The sequence below is a fragment of the Brachyistius frenatus genome, unplaced genomic scaffold (genome assembly GCF_029030835.1).
Source record: "Brachyistius frenatus isolate BFR_SWC_R1_liver_20210118 unplaced genomic scaffold, ASM2903083v1 Contig_91, whole genome shotgun sequence".
Classification (NCBI taxonomy): domain Eukaryota; kingdom Metazoa; phylum Chordata; class Actinopteri; family Embiotocidae; genus Brachyistius; species Brachyistius frenatus.
In genome coordinates, this window is record NW_027210690.1 from 1,244,992 (window position 1) to 1,270,000 (window position 25,009).

A 25,009-nucleotide genomic window follows, 5' to 3' on the forward strand; every position below is an offset into this window, starting at 1 on the left:
GAATAGGCTAATAGACAATATCAAAAAATTGATCGGTAACATGCATTGGTATTTGTGGGGATATGAAATGTTCCCCCCCCTTCAACTCTGTGACAGAGAAACAGGTGAGCTGCATTACAAACAACACCATTTTTGTCATTTGCATTTCAGCTCCAGACATATTTTCCTGTCAGAAAACACAATCATTTCTCCGGCAGGTCAGCGGATTAGTTCTTATTTTCCTTCGTTTCGCTCTGCAAGCAGGAAACTTTTCTTATCTTTTAAAATAAGTAGAAAATAACTGAACAGATACTCGGTCTGATAATGGAAACTGCAAGTTACTGTCGATAAGAACCAATAAATTAAACACGATAAATCTTCCGCTGGGAAACGTTATCGAGCCCATTAAGAGGCCGTTATCAGCCGTCGTCGGGACCACAGGTACGGAGAGTTGAATCCGAAGCAGACAAAACGGCTGTTTGTTGTTTGGCTTTAATTTTCTGCTCTTCTGATCTCCTGCAGCTTCATTATTACACATTGGTCCTGAAATAAATGGGCCAGCAGGAGGAGGGGTGGGGGGGGACTGAACCGAACGCAGCAGTGACTGTTGGAGAGCACCGGAGACAGGAGTACTGCTACTTTGTCGTCACGGTAACAATAACATATAAATGTCGAACAAAGGGTTGGTTTCAATGCAAATGGGAATTTGATGGATTTTAAAAGAAAAAAAATAATTTCTGCAAACAGTGAAGCCGAAGAACTCGCCGGTCGACGAGTAGAGTCGAGCCTCCGGGCTGCTGTGAAACATCTGTAAAGGGATGTTCCCCCGCTTCATAAGTTTGACGACACACCTCCAAACTCACCTGTGACCGCCGGGCCTGGTTTTTATGTCGGGTGGGGGTTGGGGGGGGGAGGCGGTCACCCCCTCAGATAATGGCAGGAGGAAGAGTTACATCAGATCCTGTGTGGAAGGTAAAAAAAAAAAAATACTCCTTTTATCTGGCTGCATGTAGACAATTGAGCAATACGCTTTTTTTTTTTTCTTCTTTTTTCTAGAGGGTGAGTGTTGAATGAGGCAACGCTCGCTGCAGTCCCGACAAAAAACAACCCCACCGGCCCTCAGACAGAAATATGTACTTTTAATTTCCTTTGTGGCTATTTCCTTGTAAGAAGTCTTTTCTGTTTTGTAATAAGTCTCTCGCCAAACTGCCATTCGGGCACGCCGGCGTTAACGTGTGCAAACAGCCAGGAGCTGTGAGCTGCCGAAGCTTCGGCATTTAATCACTCAACTAAGAATACGCTGCACACTTTGAAATTATTTAACTGGTGTGAAAAAAGTTGAGGGTTTTTGATCTGCTAGCTAAAATCGAACATTTGAGGTTCACTCATGAATAAAACTCGTGAAACCCAATAAGTTGATTTCCATTGACTCCCACAATTACGTTATCTATACAAGTGTTTTTAGCGCCCCCTGTGGGACCAATATGTCCTCACACCATCTCCAGGTGAGCCGGTCCGACCCGGTATCTCACGGCAACGCATGAAAACAGACACGTCCGCCCACTACGGCGAAATGTGAAATAGGTACACTTGGCACCGTGCAGGCGTGACTATTGCACGTTTTTGCTATAGTGTACGTAGTGTGTATACTAAACGTTTATTTTTAGGCGTAAAAATTATACATGTCTATGTCACTGTTGTCTCGTGGTGATTGCACAATATATATATGTCCTATTTCGGTTGATGCTGGTTGGTTAAAGGCTTCTCCGGTATGTTATTCACAGCGTTACGTCCATTCAACACAGTCAACTACAGCAAAACGTGAGATAGCTACGCTTTTCCACGTGTGTAAGCGTTACAGTTACACGTTTTGCCAGGTGTGTCTATTACACGCTTTGTAGGCGTGAAGCTTACGCAAAGTTGTTCTTTAGTTTATGTTTTTTTCTGAACCACAATTATGTTTTGTTTTCATTGTAAGTTATGCAGCCGGTTTCATTTTTCCTAGAAATCACTACGGGCCAAAACAAAACGTGTAACTGGTCACGCATAGATATCGCTAAGCGTAACTATTTTTTTTACGTTTTTTTGCTTTAGCGGAAGGGCGTGGCTATTTCACACTTTTGCTGCGATACTGGGTTGCATCCATTTAGCATGTGATGACATTTTATATATATATATTCTCACACAGTGAATTTGAGTCTTGTAACAACCACAATAGCTGACAGATTTCCCAGCTGTCATGTCCAGATAATGACGTTTTACTTTGAAAGCAGCTTTCTGCTTCTTTTGATTTATTTTTTTTAATTCTCTTCCAGAACAAACAGCAGAGACTTCACAAACAAAAGGTGCTGTCTTGACAGATATATATATCTATACGTATATATATTAGGTTTGCTGATGGTTGAGTTTTGCTTGACTGACAGGTCATGATGAGACGGAGAGGATCCGGGCTTTAATTAAGTCAAACATATTTGTGTGAACGACCCCGAAATCCCACAGTCCTGGAAAAAAAACACCCGTCAGACGTCTTCTTTTAAACTTCAGTGGCATTTAAAGGTTTTGGCAGCGGGAGCGGCAGGCGGGCAGGCGTGGGCCTGCTTTGTGTTACATTACAGATACATGGAAATATATTGAACTTATGTACTCCGTGATATCGAGCCATTACGTCCCGATGCACCATCTCACTCGGGTGTAATCTGAATTGTTGGATCGTGGCCGCGGTTCAGTGATGTTCAGAGACGTTGGAAGCATTTGTGTGTTTTTTCTTTTCCTGAACCGAGGAAAAGGTTAGCTGAAGGTGAAAATACAAAAACTACCTATCAATCACAGACGCATCACCGTACGAACAAAATAGCGCTCATGAATAGATTAGTCGTCCTCGTACGCAGCCATTCATTTTCATTTCGCCGCATTATGAAAATCAACGTGCGGAGACTTGCGGCTGTGTAATCCATCCCCGTGAACGTTTTTGTCACCTTCTTTCTCGTCAGAGCTGCATAAATGTGTTTGGTTTGTTCCCTTCGGGGCTCCTGTAGGAACCTGACGGCTTTATTCTCAGTCAGGAATCTCTGACCTTTCTTTTTTTTTTCTCTCTCTCTGTGAGCTACTTTTTACAAAATACACCAAACCAGCTGACTCAGCTTCTTTTTATGTGAACAATAACAAATTGATATTCAAGTTTTCAGTTGTTTTTTATGTATCTACAGTTACACAGATGTTCCCTAAATACCTCCTGCAGTGCATATAACTGTTGTTTGACCAAATAACCAAAAAGTTTCAAATACATCTTTCAAATATGAAGGTTTTTTTCTAATAAAATCCAGAGACCTCCTGACCCTCCTGAAAGAAACACGTCTAAGTCTAAACCTAGTATATGTCTGGACCCTGTATGAAACTGGAGGGCTTTTAATTTGAAAAGTTGTGGCATTTACTCAGCTCTACTTAGCTCCGCCCCTCTCCGTTACAGTTGAGCTGAAACTCACTATTTTTTCCTCTCTAACTGGAAGTGTAGCGTCTCGGTTCAGTCTCTGTTTCAGGGCTTGAACTTGTGACACTTCAATTACCGACAAACTGTGAACACGAGACCGATGTGCCGGACCGACGTGACGCGTTCATCGAGGTCTAATTCCTGGTCCATTTGTTCAGGCCGCGATAATTAGAGCGTGTCAGGAAGAGGACATGAGGGAGTAATGAAGTCACAGCTCGGGACGCAGGTTCCACTCATCAGGGCTGTGTGTGTGTGTGTGTGTGTGTGTGTGTGTGTGTGTGTGTGTGTGTGTGTGTGTGTGTGTGTGTGTGTGTGTGTGTGTGTGTGTGTGTGTGTGTGTGTGTGTGTGTGTGAGTCACCTGGTGCTTCTCCAAACAGCTCGAGCTGGCTGCGGGCTAAAGGGGACACCGATAGCTGTAACCTGACTGCACCACAGGCCTGTCAATCAAACAGACACGCCCCCAAAAACAGGTCTTCTTGAATCTTCTTTTCTAATGAATGAGGGATTATTTTCAGATGGACCTCCAGAAAACTAATAAGAAGGAGTGACTTTAGCTAACAACACCGAGATAACTGATGGACACATTTTATTCACTTTGGATTTGATGAGAGAAGTTGAATGGGAGTCTATGGAGCCGGAGGCTTTTTGGAGCCGACCTCTAGTGGCACTCGCTGGTATTGCAGCTGAAGGCACTTCTGGATCGGAACCATTTTATAGACCTGAAGCTACGAACTCTTTTAAATTCAGTCTGTGATTTGCAGGACTTACTGTTCTGCTGTGAATGTGCTGATATTGGATTTTCACAATAAAAGCATGGACACACCTCCAATCTGTGGATGAGTGACGGCAGCGTTTAGTCAGGAATCTTCCAGGGTATCAGTAAATGATTCAGTGCTCTTTTTTTTCTTCAACAGTTAAATATCTTAAACATTTATCGAAATCAGTCATTAAAGGTTCAAATTAAAGATGCAGAAACGAAGCTGGTAAAAAGATTTTAAATGTTCAAGTTGTGCCGCTGACACAGTTTCACACTCTCGTCCGTTTCTAAGAAAGAAGACGAGCAGCTGTAGACGAGGATTTGTTCTGCTGCACGTCAACAGTTGAAACAAGTTGCTGAGGATTTGTTGTTTTTTATGTTTGTTTCATCGGCGTGTTTTGGTTTGTCGCTCATCCAGCCAAGCGTTGTTTGACGTGTGAAGAAATTTATGAGGAGTTTTCTGTCATAGGAAGATGGATGACTTGTTTTTTTACAGTTTTACAAATTACACTCTTTTGGAGACGTGCAGAGATCAAATGTCTCATTTCATCAGCCTGTAACTGTTGCGTCAGAAGGGAAGAAGTTGTTCACGGTTTGTTTCTGAACGTTGAACATCAGCAATGGAGGGAGTCAGAAGTATTCGTGAAGGGTCGGAGGTCGTTGTTTTACCTGCACGGTTGCTTTATTTATTTATTTTGCCAAAAAATTATAAATTACAGTAAAAACAAAATGCAGTTTTCTGATCAGATAAAGGAAGAAAAGCAGGATTTTGGTATTTTAGACAAACCTACAACCCCGTTTCCCCCAAAAAAGTTGGGACACTGTGTTAAATGTTAAATACAAACAGAATGCAGTTATTTTGCAAATCATGTAAACTCATATTTACATTTGAAAGAATTAACCAAAGGCAACATATCAAATGTTTAAAACTGAGAATTGCTATTGTTTTATGGAAATTTATGTGGTCGCTTTGAATTTTAATGGCAGCAACATCTTTCCAAAAGAAAGTTGGGACAGCTGGAGATGATAAAGAAAATAAAGATGAAATATGACGTGGCAAAAATCGTGTGTTGGAGCTGGAGGAGAGGAGGAGGTGTTGATTTGATGGAAATTGAAAGAGAATGTAGGTTTAGCTTCATTGTCTTCTGTTTGACAACCTCATTCAGATGGAAGAGACACAGATGTGAAAGGAAAGACAGCTGCAGTGGGAAGTGGTTTCCACATCTGGTGGTCTGAGAGGAAACGAGAAGGATTCACACACCTTCTTCTGTTTTATCTGTTTTATCTGCGGTGGAAACAGACGATTCGTCGTCATTAAATCAGCCTTTAATAAGCTCAGAGACATAAAGGATGGTGTTTGTGGGAAATGAAGTGAGTTTACACATAACAACCAAGCAGGAAGCTTAGAGCAGGAAGTGACCATATTTGGACGAGCTGGGGGAGGAGCCAGCGGTGGATCTGACTCGATCTGATTGGAAACCTGACGATACTACGTCCCACCCACCGATAGCTGGAACCTGACTGCGCCACAGGCCTGTCAATCAAACAGACACGCCCCCAAAAACAGGTCTTCTTGAATCTTCTTTTCTAATGAATGAGGGATTATTTTCAGATGGACCTCCAGAAAACTAAGAAGAAGGAGTGACTTTAGCTAACAACACCGAGATAACTGATGGACACATTTTATTCACTTTGGATTTGATGAGAGAAGTTGAATGGGAGTCTATGGAGCCGGAGGCTTTTTGGAGCCGACCTCTAGTGGCACTCGCTGGTATTGCAGCTGAAGGCCAAATTTTTCCAATTTTTTTTCTGTTTTGTCTTTCCTTCGTTCCAGTAAAAATATCTTTCCGTCCTCCGTCATGGGAAAAACCAACCGGTGGATCTGCCAGCTTATGTCATCACTTCCTCTTGTTGTTTTTTTGTTTTCTATGTTTTAGTTTCGGTGCTCTAAATATTCCCTCTGGGTTTTTAACGCTATCAGTTTGTTCCTCAGCAGATTTCAATCTTTCTCACTTATTAGCACATTTTCTGTCACTTTTATCTCACTTCTGCCAACTTTTTTTCCTTCCTTCCTCTTTATTTTTGTCTCTCCTGAATATTCCTCCCTCTATCACCATCTTTGTCTTCTTCTCTCCTCTATAAGTTGACTTTTCTGTCCTGTTTGACTGACAGCTGAGTCATGTTTGTGATCACACGTTTCTTTGGATAATAACACATTCATCTACCCTTTTTTTTGTTTGTGTTGACATGAAATCAGCAGCTGCTTCATTTTAAACTTTTATTTTTATGCCCGCTTGGCATAAAAAACTATTTGAGTGATATTTTCTCCTTGACTTCAAAATATAAAGAAAGAGGAAGCGGTGCTGGTGTGAAAACCGCAGTGAAAAACCACCAATGACTCAACGCTTATATTCTCTCTTCACACTTCCTCTCTGCATCTCACACACACACACACACACACACACACACACACACACACACACACACACACACACACACACACACACACACACACACACACACACACACACACACACACACACACACACAAGTGATGTTATACAACAATGTCAGACACTTTCCCTTTAAAAAAAACAAAAAAAGAGTCTTTGGCAGACGAAAATAAATTCACAACATTTAAAAAAACGAATTCAAATTACTGTCGACAGAAATGAAGAAGTCACCACAGATCTGGTGTGTGTGTGTGTGTGTGTGTGTGTGTGTGTGTGTGTGTGTGTGTGTGTGTGTGTGTGTGTGTGTGTGTGTGTGTGTGTGTGTGTGTGTGTGTGTGTGTGTGTGTGTGCGACCTGTGGGATTTCCTGTGGTTTCAGATTTTGCCGGTCTTGTGAGGTTGCTCATTAAAGAATCTCACAATGTTTTTTTTCCGTCTCTCCTTTCTCACACACACACACACACACACACACACACACACACACACACACACACACACACACACACACACACACACACACACACTAGAAGCGAGTGTGAGCAGCAGCGACTCGGTGACAGAAGCGTCGTCGCCTGTACGACCTGCTCGACGCAGCGGGGATATCACCTCATGACGAGGTGACATCACCATGACAACGTCGTACCGTACGATCAGACGGCGTCCTGAATCAGCTCATCTGAGAAAAACTGGGTTTTATTTTAGCTCGATTTAAAGGACCATTTTAGGTTCAGTCCATCCTGGTGTGTTACGATTCACCCTGCGTTCAAATTTGAACTCAACATTTTCTGGAAGCCTCGAGCTCACGAAGTTTTGATGTGTGTTTGCTGGCGTTAAAAGGTCGGAGGTCGTGGGAGTTCGTGTTTTTTTGGATCTTTAATATATTGTAATTTCAGTCACGCAGAGTTTGTCCTCGTAACGTAGATGATAGCCTAACGTCTGAAGGGAAAATGTTGAAAACATCTCTTCCCTCTGTGCCTAAATTGTTTGGACTCTGTGGCTTCTCGATGGCGTCCACGTTGGCGTTGCCTAGCAACGGTGTTTTTTTAACGACCTAACCGCTCGAATTTCAACAAAGACTTTTTACAACACTGTCGTGCAGAGTTTCGATGTGCGGGCGGGAAAAGTGGCGTCTTTGATCCGCGTTGCATTAAATTGAGGAGTCGTTGAAAGTCCTGAAATCTCCGGATGCTTCTCAGACTTACACGTCATCATATTTACAGTTTTGAATAACCTGAAAGCTGTTTTTCACCAGAACCTGTAGTTCTTTAAGAAACTTTAAGAACGTGTAAAGAGCTGAACATTCAGCTTTTATTTTATTTTTTTAACTTAATGAAGACGAAGCGATAGCAGCAGTTCGATCAGACTTCAGAGGAACGCGGGACTCTGAAGACCTGAAACACCTCGGACGTATTTCATCCTCGGCTCTCCGGAGCCATTAAGTTTCTCTCCCTGAGACGAGGCTCAGATGAGCTACGATTCATAAGGTCGCATGCCCTTGTGCAGATTTATGCTGACAGCGCTGAGGCGCATTAATCAGCTGCAGGCTTGCGACCACGCTGCAGGGAAACAGCTGCAAGATTTCCAGAAGACGCACCGGCTCAACAACAGCAACCCAAAAACAAGCCAACGTCCCGTCTTCCCGGTCCTCATGTCTCAGGAAGGCTTTAAGGAAATGTGTTCAAATTTGGTAGAAACGTTCGCTCGGACTGAAGGACGGACTGGTGAGAGTTCGGTGGCCAAAGGTCAAAGTTCACTGGGACTTCTTAAAACTATGTCGCCATAACTCAAGAGTTCATACCTCAATTACGCCAACATGTCACACTAATGTCTGAAGTGATGACAGGTTGTAAACTGGTTTCAGACCCGGATTAGAACTGATTTTAGACTTGGTTTAAACTGGTTTCAGATGTGGTTTAAACTGGTTTCACGTGTGGTTTAAGCTGGTTTCACCTGTGGTTTTGGACCTGGTTTAAGATTACTTTTAGAGGGACTTCGAACAAGTTTTGAATGGGTTTTGGACCCATTTTGGACAGGTTTAGGACTTGGGTTAAGCTGGTTTGGGTCAGTCTAGTTGTAGACCGTAGTAGTTTTAAACTGGTTTTAGACTTGGATTAGAATGGTTTTTGAACCTTGGTTTTAGACTTGGACTTGGTGTAAACTGCTTTTAGATTTGGTAAAAGGTGTGAATGTGTGACACTAGTCTTGGGTGTCCACCTCGAAACTGTGCTGATTGTAGAGCTCTTCTGTGTATGTGGTCTAAATTGGTTTCAGATGTGGTTTTGGACTTGGTTTAAAGTGGTTTCAGAAGGGGTTTTGAAACTAGGTTTTATTCTACTTTTAGATGGATGGAAACCGAATTTGAACTGGTCGGTGGAAGCAGAGAAACACGAGGCTGCAATTCAAGTTTTAGATTTGTCGCATTGCAACCTTTTTTTTCTGCATTTTCTATTTATCTGTAACCTTTATTTTCACAGGGACATTGTTCCTGCTGAGCTTGCTTGATTACCTCATCGCCCTGCTTCACATTTATATTGTCAGACATTTCTTTTCACAGCTGCGGGAACATTCGGTGCCTGCGAGTCTTTGTTGTCGAGCGTCGGTGCCTTGCTCGGCGGCTCCTGAGTGACGGTTCGAGGTGGTAATGCTCATTTCTTATCTGTTCGCATTTCAATTGAGGCACGTGAGTCCGGGGGCCTCGGAGGAATCCGCTCGTCCCTCTTTCATGTTCCCGAGAGAAACAAGGAGCTTGTTCGTTCTGAGCTGGAGGTGTCGGTTGTCCTCTTTCTCACTCAGAGAGCAGAAAATGAGTCACAAGACGCACAACGGTGGCTTCGTTTTGTCTTTAGGAAAAAAAAACATCTTGGTCGACGAGCAAAAGTCTAAATTTAAACCTTAATATGAGACGATAAACGAACGTATAAATCTGGGCCTTTCTGGAGTCATGATACTTTTGATCTCAAAATAATTCATGAGAATCTATCGACGCAAAATGGTGCAATGAAATCAGTAGCGCAGCATTTTTCATCGCACTTGTAATCAGCATGTTGACGAAGGATATTAGTTCTTAAATCTTCTGCACAGTGCATTTTAATGAAATCAATCCCTCTATTTTCATTAGACAGGATTTTCTGGCTTTGATTGCAGATCTGTTGGTTCTCCGTGACTCTTTCCTCTGTGGAACTTTTTCTGTTTCATTTTTTTGCCACTAAAAAGAAATGACAGAGTGATGTCACTTTCAAGTCTTCTTAAATTACAGATATTAACAAAGATTTAATCTCTTGCCCCAAAAAAATCTTGTGTATTTTTTGCTAATTACAGAATTTCTCTATCAACAAAATTTTGTTTTTGTTTCGTTACAGTCACCTCTTAAAGTTGGTACCAAGAATAATGGAGCACTTCTGTGTTGGTGGAATATTGTTGGACAAATATCGGTGAAAATCCTTCATTATACAAGTAACCTTGTACATATTTTAAGTGTAACAGGAACCTTATTAATGATTAAATAACACACAAGGCATACTATATACTCTTGATTTTTATATGAAATGATAAATATTCTAAGATACAGCAGTTTAAACAAACAACACAAAATTCACAAAGACAAAAATTCACCATGTTTTTATAAGTAAATCTTTGTTTTCTGTAGTTTGAAGTCCCATAAACGGACATACATTGAATTGCTTTGTGTTTGACGAATATAAAGATTTCAAGTTAAACCCCTTCAGGCAGGATTTCCTTCAGGTGTCACATTGAACCTTCCAGGTAGATGAATTTGTGGAATCTCCTCAAACAGGAAATGAGATTTCTCTCTCTGAAGCTGCCGTTTGTTGCGCTGGAATCGGAGGCAGCTGACCTTCAACCTTCCTGCTGTGTAAATTAGCCCGAGCAGCAGATAAATCCATTGCGCAGAGCTCCCCCCCTCCCACCGCTCACCCCTCCCCCGAGGACGAACGACTCACCTTTGACCTGGCAGGTATCGGCATCGCCCTTCTTCCCCCCCGTCGCTTCGGGCCTCTAGCTTTAGCCCTGACCTTGGTTTTGACGGCTGGGCGTCCCCCGTCGAAGAAATATGTTCGCCTCGCCGCGGCGTGACCTTCAGAGATCAGGTGGAAATAAAAGCTGTGGTGACATTAGATTGAAAGCACAAGTGTTAAGGACGGAAACGTGAAGAACTTTTGCTTCGCTCATCCACCGTTGAAGCTTCGGCGAACCTGGAACGCCGACGGAGCCGGCGTCCCGCTGAGAATGAATATTCATGAGTGCATCGGTAAACAGAAGGGACTCATTAGAATACTGTTTCCACTCGGCCGACTCGGGTCACGTCCTCCAGCTCTCGGCGTTCACCGTCTCAGACCGGAGCCACTTTGACTCCTCGACCTCTTGCCCGAGGGCTCCTTTTAGTTTAATCCATCAACGAACCTCTCTTCTACCGTTTCCACTCCCTTTTAAACTTCGTCCTTTCTGGAGGGTAGTTTGTGCTGAAATGTGTTGTTGCCTTGCGGGCTGAAATTAGGACGCTTCAGGTCGTATCAGGGAAGTAAACAAACAGAAAGTCCGACCCGGTATCACGGCAAAGCGTGAAATAGACACGCCTGGCCCACCGCAGCACAACGTGAGATGGACACGCTCTGGCCTCTCCAGGCGTGACAGTTACACATTTTGTAAGCGGGAAACGTACACGCACGGGAAAGAAGGAAATGAAGGCTCATGTGATGGAGTAAATAGGATATTTGTTGGTGGCATGAATCAGACGCAGAGGTTCGAATCCAGGGAGTGACAACGTTGTTCTTGAGTTGTTTTTTTTGTTTCCTAACCTCAACCGTGTTCTTTTTCCAAAAAAGTTTCCTTTCCCTGTAAATCACACGGCTCTACGCGTGCAGTCGGTTTCATTTCTGTCCTCTACAGGAAAACGTGAAACTGTCAAACTTGAATTGTTTCAGAAAATCTCCAGCAGTGAAGCGGTGAGTCGATAGTTTTCTTTTTGGATTTTCTGTGAGTATTTTAGCCGCTCTTCTACCCCCTCCCCCTCCTCCACCCTCTAAATAAACCAGAAATAAAAATGCATCTTTTCTTTTGCAGAGGTCATGTAAGATCACAAAACGGACATTTAAATATTTAAATATCAGGAAACGATGTTCTCTTTCTCAGCCTCACCTGCTGCTCTGCTCAAAACTCAAACTGATTTTCATATTCTTCATATTTCCTCTCCGTCATCTTGTTTTCTTTCATCCTGCTTGTAGCTCCCGGTGTCGTTAGTATGTGCGTACAGTTGTAAAGAAATATATAGACCCACATGATGATGGAGTCAGAGGAGGAGAATCAGTGCAGAGAATAAGAAACGATGTCGGGTGGGGGTGGGGGTGGGGGGGGGTGGCATTAGGAAGTCAAGCAGAAAAGAAACACAACATTGGTATTCGCAGCAGACTCACTTGTGTACTTTATACCCGTTAATATGCATCTGTCGCCGCTTTATTTTGTTCCTCTATTGCTTCTTCTTCTCTCCGTCTGTTTTTTCTTTCGCCAGCTGTCCAGGTGCGAGTATTTCCCCAGACGTGCCATTAAAAAGGAAGCCGGTTCTCCTTCGCTTGGTGCTCTGAAGCACTGTTTTAACCTTCGTTTTCACTTCCTGACATCCTTCTTGCACAGCCTTAAATCCTTCTTCTTTTTTTTTTTCAAGATCTATCATGAAGGGATTTTCATTCATTTACAGGTTGCATTATTTCATTTATTTAGAAAATAGATAATAAAAGAAAAAACTCCTGCCTGGTGACACCAATTGTGCTTAAATACTTGGTTTCCTTTTTAAAAGAAAAGTTGTCCCTCGTGTTTCGTATCCAAGGAGGCCAACGTTGTTCGTTTTTCACCTTAAAGTTGTGGAAATGTAACTGATTGAATTTGGGGATGCTATTTGGTAGATTTTTATTTATTTTTTAAAGCATTTAGCTCGTCTGGGAGGTTTAAAATAATTCCTGTGATTTGTATTTTGACTTTTTGTGAAATTGCTGCCCTTTTTAAAAAAAATTTTTTTTTAGGTATGACATCAGTTTTAATGTTTACTTTAAATATTTATTTTTTTGCTTTATGAGAGCCGAGTAGAAACACATTTCTCTTCTTGTTGCTTTTATTACGGCTATCAAACAGCTTCTGGGTGCTTTACCGCCATCTGTTGTCAGTGGTAGGAACGCGTCCGCAAAAGTGACTCATTTTACTGCTTTAAATGTTTCCTGCCGGTTCGTCGTCGGTGACGACACGAAGCACAAAACGTGCATCAATCCGCAAACGTGCTCTCGAGTATGTCGCTTTAAGGTGTTTATTGTGCTGTTAATCTGACGGTGAGTTGACGCCCAGTCACCGAGACTCCTCCGGTCGACTCGACTTGAATTCCGACACTGTAGAGACTTGTGAGACGTGATACCCGACTCGGTTCCCGTCAACGATGAATGAAACGAAGAATGCCTTCCGCACACGCACACGCACGCACACAAATATTAAAACATGCTGCAGCCTGAAGGAAATATGCTCTTCTACATGTGGGGGATAAGGAAACAGTGTACACAGAAGTTCTCCAGATAACAGCAGCTCCACAGGCCAAGTATTTATCACCCTGAAGACGACGCTCACGTTTCTCTCTGCAGTCAAAGTGGACACGTTTTTACTTTAATCTACTGGAAACGCAAACCTTTGAGTTTTTTTTTTTTAATTGTTAAATTTCAGTTTTTTTCTACACCAGTTCTATCAAATTGATTTTGACCAAATGAAAGTTACACATGTTGTAACTCCGGTTATTTTTTACGACGCTGAAATTCACAGACGCTCCTTACTCCTTTTCGACAAAATGGTTTATAACAACAGCATTTCGTTAGATTTGTATTTAATTTTTTTATCTTTATCCCGTCGTCGTCTGTGACCTCATTTCCTGTCTGTCTGCATTTTGAAGAACGACCGTCCAATGAGACCCAAAAATAACTAACCTTCCTTTTTTGGTTTAGTTTCTATCAGGAGACGACACATTAGTCTCACTGCAGTGTCTCGGTGTTATTTATCAATCTCCGTCCCCCCTCCCCCTCCCCCTCTCCCCCCCTCCCCCCACCCACCAGTGTTTTCTACAGAGACTCAAACTCACAGAGGTTTTTTCCTGTGATAGATAATTGGCCGATGGAAAACCCGGCTGTTTCCCTAATTTGCTTGGCCTTTCCTTTTGGCTCGCTGTGTTGTGCCGGCCGGGGCTTTTTTTTTTTTATTTGTATTTTTTTATGTTTTTGTGTGTGTGTAAATGAACTGCTGTTGCCTCATTAGAATGTGTTCTGTTTTATCACCCAGTAAACTGTTGGAGACGAAACAAAACAGGAGCGGGCTGTTATTTCTCATCTGCTCCTCCAGGGTTTAATTATTCCGCGTTGAAGCCGAATTAGAATTAATGAAACACTTTGTAATACTTTGGGACAGAAGCTGCGCATCAAATTGTCCCACTTCTACCGCGGCACATTTATCACGCGTGTGCAGGTTTTATAACTGCTTTAACAACCCGAGTCGTACGAATTTGATGTAATTTCTCTTTTTTTCCGCCCGTTATTAGCCGAAGATGGATTTATGTGCAAAACTCCGGCCATATCCGACATCGTGATCCTGGTGGACGGCTCCTGGAGTATCGGACGTATCAACTTCCGGCTGGTCAGGACCTTCCTGGAAAACCTGGTCCGGGCTTTCTCTGTGGAGTTCGACAGGACCAGGATCGGTGAGTCTGAAACCGTTTTTTGAGGACACTCAAAATTTATAATAAAAAATAATAATAACAATAATAAAAAAACATTTTAAAACCCGTGTTATATTTGTCAGGTTTGGCCCAGTACAGCGGGGACCCGCGGATCGAGTGGCATCTGAACGCTCACACCACCAAGCAGGCCGTGATCGATGCGGTGAAGAACCTGCCGTACAAAGGAGGGAACACGCTGACGGGTACGCCCCCCCTCCGCCCCCCCCGCTCCTCCTGCTGGTCATTAACACTCCCCCCAACCCCCCCAACACTCATCACCGTTAATGGATAACGGGCCGCTACCTCCAATGTACCTCGTTTAATTTTTAGCTTCCAAAAGGTCAGGACAAGTTTTAACATCGTTTTTTTAATAGTAAAGAAAATGAGCAGCAGCTCCTCTAGAAATTTCATGAAAAAGGTTTTGTTATAAGTTTAATTTTTTCGGTATTGCTGATATGCGAGATGAATATTTTCCTTCCTCTTAAATTCACAGTGAAAAACCGTCTCTCAAACCTTCTAAAAAATTCTGACTGAAATAATGAAAAAAAAAATACACAGGTGGGATTTCATTATAAAAAGGGATTTCAATCAAACCCTTCAAATCGTGAGTGGATTGCACAACCGGTGGACGTTCAGACGCTGTGAAGAGATGGAAAGTTAAAGGACCCTTCACCACCCACCTCACTCAGGAAGGAGACTGAAATACAAATCAGACCTCAACCTTGATGTTTACAAATGAAAACCAAATCCAGACACACTTCTGAGATCCACAAGCTCATGGGCGATGCTTTTAAATGTTGGCTAAAGTTACCTCAAATCAAATGCAGATATTTTGGCCTGAATACATTTTTATTTGACTTCTTATGTGCTTGAAGTTGCATAAATTAATGGATTTGTTTCAGCAAAAGGAAGAACGGAAAGGTTTCCGTCAACAGACACACTGGCGGGCTTTTATTTTGAAACAGATACAGGAAGTTTTGAGTTTGTATTGTCAGTGTAATGCAGTAACTTAAATTAAGGGCAAACAGAAGCGGATCAAAACAGCTGGAAACATTTTGTTTCCTCAATTGAACAAAAAAAAAAGGGGGCGGAGCAACATTTCCACCTGTGGTAACGAGATCAGCTGTCATTGAATTATATATTGTATATATATGTAAATTTCTTCATGATTTTAAAACACTTCCTAAATGAATTTTCAGACAATTTTGGAAAACATTTCCATTCAAAAGTCCCATTGACCCCCCCCCCCTTCCCCTCCCTCTCCCCCTCCCCCCTCCCCCGTCCAGGTCTGGCTCTGACCTTCATCCTGGAGAACAGCTTCAAACCAGAGTCCGGATCCAGACCCGGCGTTCCCAAGATCGGGATCCTCATCACCGACGGGAAGTCCCAGGATGATGTCATACCCCCCGCCCAGAGCCTGAAGGATGCTGGGATAGAACTGTTCGCCATCGGTACGACATAAACGTGTATTAAATCGATTTTTGTTGTTTTCGTTTGGAGAACTCATCTTTACAGATTGATGCTGTAAAGAAGCAAAACATTTTAGAGAATACGTGTTGTTCATTTGACAGTTTTATTGAGCTTTAAAATCTGCACTTCCACGACAGCAAAAGAGTTTCAGTGCTGAAATAGTGGATTGATTCATCAGTTTGCAGGAGATTTAATGCTAATAACTTTGATAACCCCTCCCCCTCCCCCCACCCCTCTCCGTTTTTCTCCTCCAGGTGTGAAGAACGCCGACGAGAACGAGCTGAAGGCCATCGCCTCCCCCCCCGAGCAGACTCACGTCTACAACGTGGCCGACTTCAGCGTGATGAGCGACATCGTGGAGGGCCTCACCAAGACGGTGTGCGACCGCGTGGAGCAGCTCGACCGGCAGATCAAAGGTCCGACTTCGACTGTTTTGGAGTTACGACGCGAGAACACCAAAAAAAAAGTCCCCGTCTAATAATAGTGAAACACAATGTTTCATCGTCCTGCAGGTGGAAGAGAACCAGCCCCGCCCCCCGCCGCCGTGGCTCCGCCCCGTGACCTTGTGACCTCGGAGATAACGGCCCGCAGCTTCCGGGTGAGGTGGACCCACGCGCCGGGCCAGGTGGAGAAGTACCGGGTGGTGTACTACCCCGCCAGCGGAGGGCAGCCCGACGAGAAGGTGTCCGGATTATTTACTTTAACGTGCATGTTGGTGTCATATTTCTTTACTTATTCTTGTATTCTCGTTGTTCAAAGTAAAAGTTCCCGCTGGTTGTGCTGGTAACGTGAACATTTGTGATGAAACCTGAAACTGGAGCAAAGAAACATCAGATTTTGCGTCAAAGTTTTTGGAGAACGGTAAATCTTCAACATCACCGCTTACAGCCAAGTGTTCCTGAGCCCATGCAGTGATTTCCACCGCAGAATCAGTCCAATCCTGGTTTTCAGCCTTCGTCCGCCGCATCAGATTTTGGGGGAAAATCGAGAAATCTTCTGTTCACAACACGCCCGCTCACAGCGCGTTAAAAAAAACGGGACACGTGTTCTTGTGAGTGTCGTGTTGGAGAACCATGTTGCCATGGCGCCACAGTTCAGGTGGTTTTGCAGCGACTTTGTTTTTGCCTCAGACGCATCAGAAGATCTAAACTCAAGTCAACAAACAGCTAATAATCCTAACAAAGCTAACAAACAGCTAAATTTGCTAAAAAACAACTCAAGTTAACAAAGAGCTAACAACCTGCTAACAACCTGCTAACATACAGCTAACAACCTGCTAACAACCTGCTAACAACCTGCTAACATACAGCTAACAACCTGCTAACAACCTGCTAACATACAGCTAACAACCTGCTAACAACCTGCTAACATACAGCTAACAACCTGCTAACATACAGCTAATTTCGCTAAGACACAACTAAACTTAAATTACACTCCTCAGACGCCTCAGAAGGTTCCCGGTAGAACTCGGTGTTGATGACTCTGGGGGGACGAATTCACCGTGACACAACCAACGTTAAAGATGGGGTCCACAGTTTGTTTCTCTGCTCGGTTTCAGGTGACATCACGAACGTTCACGCCAACGTGTTCAACTCTGACGTCGCTCAAGAGCTCCAACTTTCAACCCTTCCTGTTTGCTTCCTGTCGCTCCACGTTCGTCGCCGAGCTGAAGACGTTTCCTTCGTCGACGTCGCCGCTCGTCTGATAAAACTCCGTTTGATTTCAAACATTTCCGGCTGTAATCTGAGAACCTTTTTATTTGTGTTTATGGAACCTTCTGATTCTGATCCTGTTTTTCTCTTTGATGTTTATTACAACTTGCAGCTGCAACACACACACACACACACACACACACACACACACACACACACACACACACACACACACACACACACACACACACACACACACACACACACCCATGCACACACACGTGTGAAATGTGATGTGGTTCCACTTCATTAAGTCGGAGAGCTGCGAGCCTCCATCAGTTGGTGGTGCGTCTTCAACCCTGCGATACGTCGTGAGTACTCGGGGCTCCTGATTGTTTTTTTGGTTGTTTTTTTTGTGATGCTTTAATGCTTATTGACGCACAAAAGCGACGACGCCGTCTGCTACGAAAGAGAACTTAGGAGCACAGAAGTCGGAGCTAATTAAAATTATTTTTAGATAATAACTCCGTCAGGCGTTCAGGTCCCTGCAGCGTTCATCTCCTCCCAGCTTCTGTGAAGTGAAGTAACGCCGCCACATCTTTTTAAGATTCTGTTTTTGTGTTTTTATAATGCAGTGCTGTGAACATCCAGGCTTAGTCTCCCCCCCCCGTCCCCCGGTGGGGTTTTTCTGTCTGTGTTCCAGGTGGTGCAGGGGACGGAGAACAGCGTGGAGCTCAACTACCTCAACTCCCTGACGGAGTACCAGGTGGCGGTGTTCGCCGTCTACCGGAGCTCCGCCAGCGAGGCGCTCCGAGGCAGCGCCACCACGCGTGAGTCCGCCGCCGCCGGGACTTTCTGTTTTCACGCGGGACGAGAACGGAACCGATTCACTTCCGTTCTGTAGAAAAATGTGTTTAACGTCTCGAAAACACGTCGTAATAACAGGAAGGCGACAGAAGGCTTTAAATAGCTACCGGATTGACTTATTTAAACGTTTCTTTTGGGTTTCTTTTCTCTGTGACCTCCGTTTCCAGAGAAGACTGCCTGACCTCTTTTTTTCACACCAATAACAGGGAATACCCCCCCTCCCTCCCCCTCCCTCCCCCTCCCTCACCCCTCCCTCCCCACTCTCTCCCCCTCCCTCACCCCTCTCTCCCCCTCCCTCACCCCTCCCTCCCCCTCCCTCCCCACTCCCTCCCCGTCGGTTGGCTGAGGATGAAGTCACACAGCGACCTTGTAGCAAGGTTAAAGCTGCTGCTTCGATACGAAACGTGACGCCAAGTCCTGACGGATTTTATTTTGGAGTCTTCGTACCGAAGGAAGCAGAAGATTTAAACACAGGAGGGAGAATAATAACAATCTGAATAATAATAATAATAATCTGAATAATAATAATAATAATCTGAATAATAATAATAATAATACGTGAGGAGGAGTTGACTTTGGGGATGTTTTAAAACAATATTTAAACACATTAATACTATAAATGTTTGCAGCTTCTATTAAGGTGATGATTCAATTATAAAGGAATTTAAAAGCTGTGATATGATACAATACAATATAATACTATATAATACAATATGATACAATATGATATAATACAATATGATACAATACGATGTAATACAATATGATACAATACGATACAATACAATATATTACAATACAATATAATACTATATAATACAATATGATACAATAAGATATGATACAATACGATATAATACGATATGATACAATACGATATAATACAATATGATACAATACGATATAATACAATATGATGCAATACGATATAATACGATATGATACAATATGATATATACAATATGATGCAATACGATATAATACGATATGATGCAATACGATATAATACAATATGATACAATACGATATAATACAATATGATGCAATACAATATAATACTATATAATACAATATGATACAATAAGATATGATACAATACGATATAATACGATATGATACAATACGATATAATACAATATGATACAATACGATATAATACAATATGATGCAATACGATATAATACGATATGATACAATATGATATATACAATATGATGCAATACGATATAATACGATATGATGCAATACGATATAATACGATATGATACAATACGATATAATACGATATGATACAATACGATATAATACGATATGATACAATACGGTACAATACGATATGATACAATACGATATAATACGATATGATACAATACGGTACAATACGATATGATACAATACGATATAATACAATATGATACAATACGATATAATACAATATGATACAATATGATATAATACGATATGATACAATACAATACGATATAATACAATATGATACAATACGGTACAATACAATATGATACAATACGATATAATACAATATGATATAATACAACATGATACAATATGATATAATACAATATGATGTAATACGATATAATACAATATGATGTAATACGATATGATGCAATACGATATGATACAATACGATATAATACAACATGATACAATATGATATAATACAATATGATACAATACGATATAATACAATATGATGTAATACGATATAATACAATATGATGTAATACGATATGATGCAATACGATATGATACAATATGATACAATACAATATGATACAATACGGTATAATACAATATGATACAATACAATATGATACAATACAACATGATACAATACGATATAATACAATATGATACAATACAATATGATACAATACAATATGATACAATACGATACAATACAATATGATACAATACGGTATAATACAACATGATACAATACGATATAATACAATATGATGTAATACGATATAATACAATATGATGTAATACGATATAATACGATATGATACAATACGATACAATACGATATAATACAATATGATACAATACGATATAATACAATATAATACAATACGATATAATACACTACGATACAATATGATATAATACAATATAATACAATATGATATGTTACGATACGATATGAAGCGTTTATTTGTTGTCAGATTCAAAAACTCCAACTTGAAAAGGTGACTGCTGGAGTCTGAACATCACGTTTTAATTTTGATGTCACCTGAAACTCTTCTCTGATGTGTGTGTGTGTGTGTGTGTGTGTGTGTGTGTGTGTGTGTGTGTGTGTGTGTGTGTGTGTGTGTGTGTGTGTGTGTGTGTGTGTGTGTGTGTGTGGTATAGTGGCCCTGCCCATGGTGAATGACCTGCAGCTGTTCGACATCACTCACAGCACCATGAGGGTCCGCTGGAAGACCGCCGCCGGGGCTTCTGGGTACATGATCCTGTACGCCCCGCTGACTGAGGGAGACCCCGCCGATGAGAAGGAGGTGAGGTGTGTGTGTGTGTGTGTGTGTGTGTGTGTGTGTGTGTGTGTGTGTGTGTGTGTGTGTGTGTGTGTGTGTGTGTGTGTGTGTGTGTGTGTGTGTGTGTGTGTGTGTGTGTGTGTGTGTGTGTGTGTGTGTGTGTGTTGATCATACTGTGAGGGGAGGCAGAGAGAGAAGCTGCAGGGTTTTTAGGAGGTAAACAAAAAAACAGAAAAAACACCTGAACAATATTTCAGCTCTTTTTGCGTCTCACCAGGTGAATCTGTCGGATTTCTTCACATCAAAAACTAAAAAAGAAATCACAATTTCACACAAAAATCGTAAATAAATTGAGATTATGCTGTGAGTTCCTCGATGAGATGAAACCCCTTTAAAGCGTTGCAGGAAAACTTGCAGCAGTCTGAACGGACTCGTCGAATCAGCTGACGTTGTTTCAGGACTTCAGGAGGAATTGGCTGAAACAGATGTGAGGGTTGCCATGGTTACACCTGCATGCAACACAAAGAGGGACACGTCGTATGGCGACGAGACAACCGATCAATTTTTGACTTCATTCTTGATATTTCCAAGATTTTTCAAGTGGTTTTTTTCCTCGACGGGACCCTACAAGTATTTTTTTTGCTCATTAAAGCCGACATCGACTCAAGTTCTCCTGCCTCGAGTTCACAGCATTTCTTTTTTTTGCAGGGAATTTCATCTTTACATGACGACTAAAAACTGCCGTGACTCACCATCGCTGCCCTCATTCATGTTTAAAGACGCTCCAGATTCGATCCAGCTGTTTCAGAAGCCGTCAGTTCAAACAGAATAAGCTACAACAGACGTCGGGCTGGTTTTTACAGCTTCTGTTCCTCCGTTTGATGCCGAAGAAGACCGACATCACGGTGATATTATTATCCAAGCTGAACAAAAGAGCTTTTTTTTCAGACGTTGATCAAATCAGTGTTTGAATGTTAAAAAACCCGACGGAAGAGAATCTCACGAGACGTTTTGAAGCTTCGGTCTCGCGGTTCCCGTCCGGCACCGGAAGAAAAACTCTGGGATTTACTTTGAAACGGTCCGTTGAAGGTTTTTCGACGGACGCCGGCCGCTAATTGGCGTTCAGCCTTAATAAAGCTGACCGTCTCAGACAGCTTTGTAATTGTAGAGTTGCTTCAAAGTGAAAAGTCTGCTTTCATGTTGGTGTTTCTGCTACTTTTTTTTTTTTCCAGCCTTTATCGTGCTTCAGTGAGGAAGACGAGAGGGAGAAATGTCAAAAAGAAACACTTTGTAAAAGAGGAATAAAATTCAGCCGTGATAATTGAATATTGCTCTCCGGGCTCCACCCACCGGTTTTCTTCTCTGTGAATGCAGTCTGGACGGACCGATCGGCGACTGGCGTCGGCGGTTAGTCGCATTTGTCCCGCCCCTCCTTCACTGTGATTGGACGGCCGGTGACAGTGACGAGCGTGGCGTTAGTAGATTTGTTGCCGACTGGAGAGAAACAAAAAACGCAGAACGATCATAGTGCAGCGCAGAATAAACACTACGTCCCGCCCACCGATAGCTGGAACCTGACTGCGCCACAGGCCTGTCAATCAAACAGACACGCCCCCAAAAACAGGTCTTCTTGAATCTTCTTTTCTAATGAATGAGGGATTATTTTCAGATGGACCTCCAGAAAACTAAGAAGAAGGAGTGACTTTAGCTAACAACACCGAGATAACTGATGGACACATTTTATTCACTTTGGATTTGATGAGAGAAGTTGAATGGGAGTCTATGGAGCCGGAGGCTTTTTGGAGCCGACGTCTAGTGGCACTCGCTGGTATTGCAGCTGAAGACACTTCTGGATCGGCCTCATTTTTCAGAGCCGGAAGCTATGGACACATTTATATCCAGTCTTTGTTCTTCGGTCAACAGGAGACTGAATTCATTTTAAGACAGAAAAGCACACACAGTCAGTAGCCAAAGAAGATGACACATGTGAGGTAGAGGAGGAGAGACGAGGTATGAAGGTCACGGCCATCCATCCCTTCCTCTCCCATCAGACCTCATTATGCCTGCCGTCACCTTCCCTTCCCCCTCCAGGCAGCAAGCAATAAAAAAAAACAATTTAGGGAGGAATTCAGAATCAGGATGGATGCGTTCCAGCGGCGAGGATCAGCCTGGTGCTGCTGTCGGACCCCAGCCTTGGCCCGCTCCGCCTCGCCGGCCCGTCCGGGGACTCATCTGGGACACGGCCAAAGTCCCAGCCGGGCCAACTGATTCAGATGGAAACCGAGAGAGACACAGAGAGGAAAGATGTGACCAGGAAAGATGGAGGCTTTGAAGACCCGTGTTTCCCCACAAACGGACAGTTTTCATCCCAACACGCACAACAAGGCTTCAGTGTGTGTGTGTGTGTGTGTGTGTGTGTGTGTGTGTGTGTGTGTGTGTGTGTGTGTGTGTGTGTGTGTGTGTGTGTGTGTGTGTGTGTGTGTGTGTGTGTGTGTGTGTGTGTGTGTGTGTGTGTGACAGACGGACTTGTCAAACAGAAAACGTCTCACCTCGAGCCGGTGCATAATTTCAGAACTGCCAGCTGCGACGAGTCGGATTCAGGAAAAAACAAACAGACATTTAAAGGGCTTTAACTTCTGGTTCCTTTCATGCTTGCTGTTATTTAGTGCCAGAGTTTGGGAAGTTGCATTCACATGAAATATTGTGATTGTTTGAAAACACACACGAATCTGTGGTGGAAATCATGACGTGGGCTCAGGAACACATTCACATAAAAAGCAACGATGTGAACACTTAAAAGGGCGTTTGAAGACCCGTGTTCTCAAAACGGAAAACAGAAGGACTTTCTCATCAAACAGTGAAAAATAACAACCGAGCTGCAGCTATATTACGTAACAAAGCGGCTAACGGTTACTTAGGCGACGCTGTGAACTCCACCCGAGCTGTACATCGCAGCTCGGTACGCGAGACCTCAGGCGGCACCGCGTTTGAAAACAGACCGGAATCAATAGTGGAAATCACCGCATGGGCTCAGGAACGCTTCACACAAAAATGAACGATGTGAACACTTAAGAGGGTTTTTTGAAGGCCCGTGTTCTCAAAACGGACTGTTCTCATCCCAACAAACAACAACAAGGGTTCAGTGTGTTGGGCAGAAGGACTTCCACCAGCTGAACACGAGTCACGTGGTCGAGTCCGATCGGTCCCACCTGCAGGAAGTCAGAGGCCTCTTACGTAAGTAATCACAGCTTGATTCTTGTCGGGACAGGACCGCAGGTGATGCAACGGGCAGATATGCAGCGAGGTAGATGAGAGGGGAGATAAATCGACAGATGGATGAGAGACATGGGCAGGAGATATAGAAACAGGTCGGCTGGAAACCCGGAAATCCTTTATTTCATGCTGAAGGCACAAACCTTTGTGTGTGTGTGTGTGTGTGTGTGTGTGTGTGTGTGTGTGTGTGTGTGTGTGTGTGTGTGTGTGTGTGTGTGTGTGTGTGTGTGTGTGTGTGTGTGTGTGTGTGTGTGTGTGTGTGTGTGTAGGTGAAGGTGGCGGACTCGGTGAACGAGGTGGACCTCGAAGGACTGACGCCGGCCACCGAGTACACGGTGACAGTGTACGCCATGTACGGGGAGGAGGCCAGTGACCCGATGACGAGCCAGCAGACAACGCGTGAGTGTCGCCGCGACGGCCGCAAAAAAGAAATGCTTGGTTGTTGTTTTTTATTTTATTTATTTATTTTATTTCATAGCCCTGAAAAACACGTCTCAAAAAGAAGTTGAGATGGGGTCAATACAAGATTAGAAAAGTTATGTAAAGCTAAAAAAAAAAAACACCTGGTGGAACATCTCACAACCTATTAGGTTACCATGGCAACAGATCAGTAACATGATCGAGTATACAAAGAGCATTTCAGAGAGGCGGAGTCTCTCAGCAGTGAAGATGGTTGGAGAGGTTCACCACTCTGTGAAAGACAAATATGAGAATAATGTTCCTCAACGTAAAACTCCAAAGAATTAGTGGATTTCATCGTCTACGGTTCATAATATCATTAAAAGATTCAGAGAATCTGGAGAAATCTCTGAACACAAGG

At 42.8% G+C, this 25,009-nt stretch overlaps 1 protein-coding gene across 3 annotated transcripts in view; it reads left to right on the forward strand.

Annotated features, from left to right (window-relative positions):
• LOC138627737 (collagen alpha-1(XIV) chain-like) overlaps positions 1 to 25,009 on the forward strand; it is a 118,135-nt gene that overhangs the window by 24,698 nt on the left and 68,428 nt on the right. For all 3 annotated transcript variants that reach the window (XM_069710284.1, XM_069710286.1, XM_069710285.1), the window contains 8 exons: positions 14,253 to 14,411; positions 14,513 to 14,632; positions 15,716 to 15,880; positions 16,154 to 16,315; positions 16,412 to 16,581; positions 18,255 to 18,381; positions 20,795 to 20,940; positions 24,459 to 24,588. In XM_069710284.1, the coding sequence (XP_069566385.1) occupies positions 14,253 to 14,411; positions 14,513 to 14,632; positions 15,716 to 15,880; positions 16,154 to 16,315; positions 16,412 to 16,581; positions 18,255 to 18,381; positions 20,795 to 20,940; positions 24,459 to 24,588 (1,179 nt within the window). The remainder of the gene's footprint in view (positions 1 to 14,252; positions 14,412 to 14,512; positions 14,633 to 15,715; positions 15,881 to 16,153; positions 16,316 to 16,411; positions 16,582 to 18,254; positions 18,382 to 20,794; positions 20,941 to 24,458; positions 24,589 to 25,009) is intronic.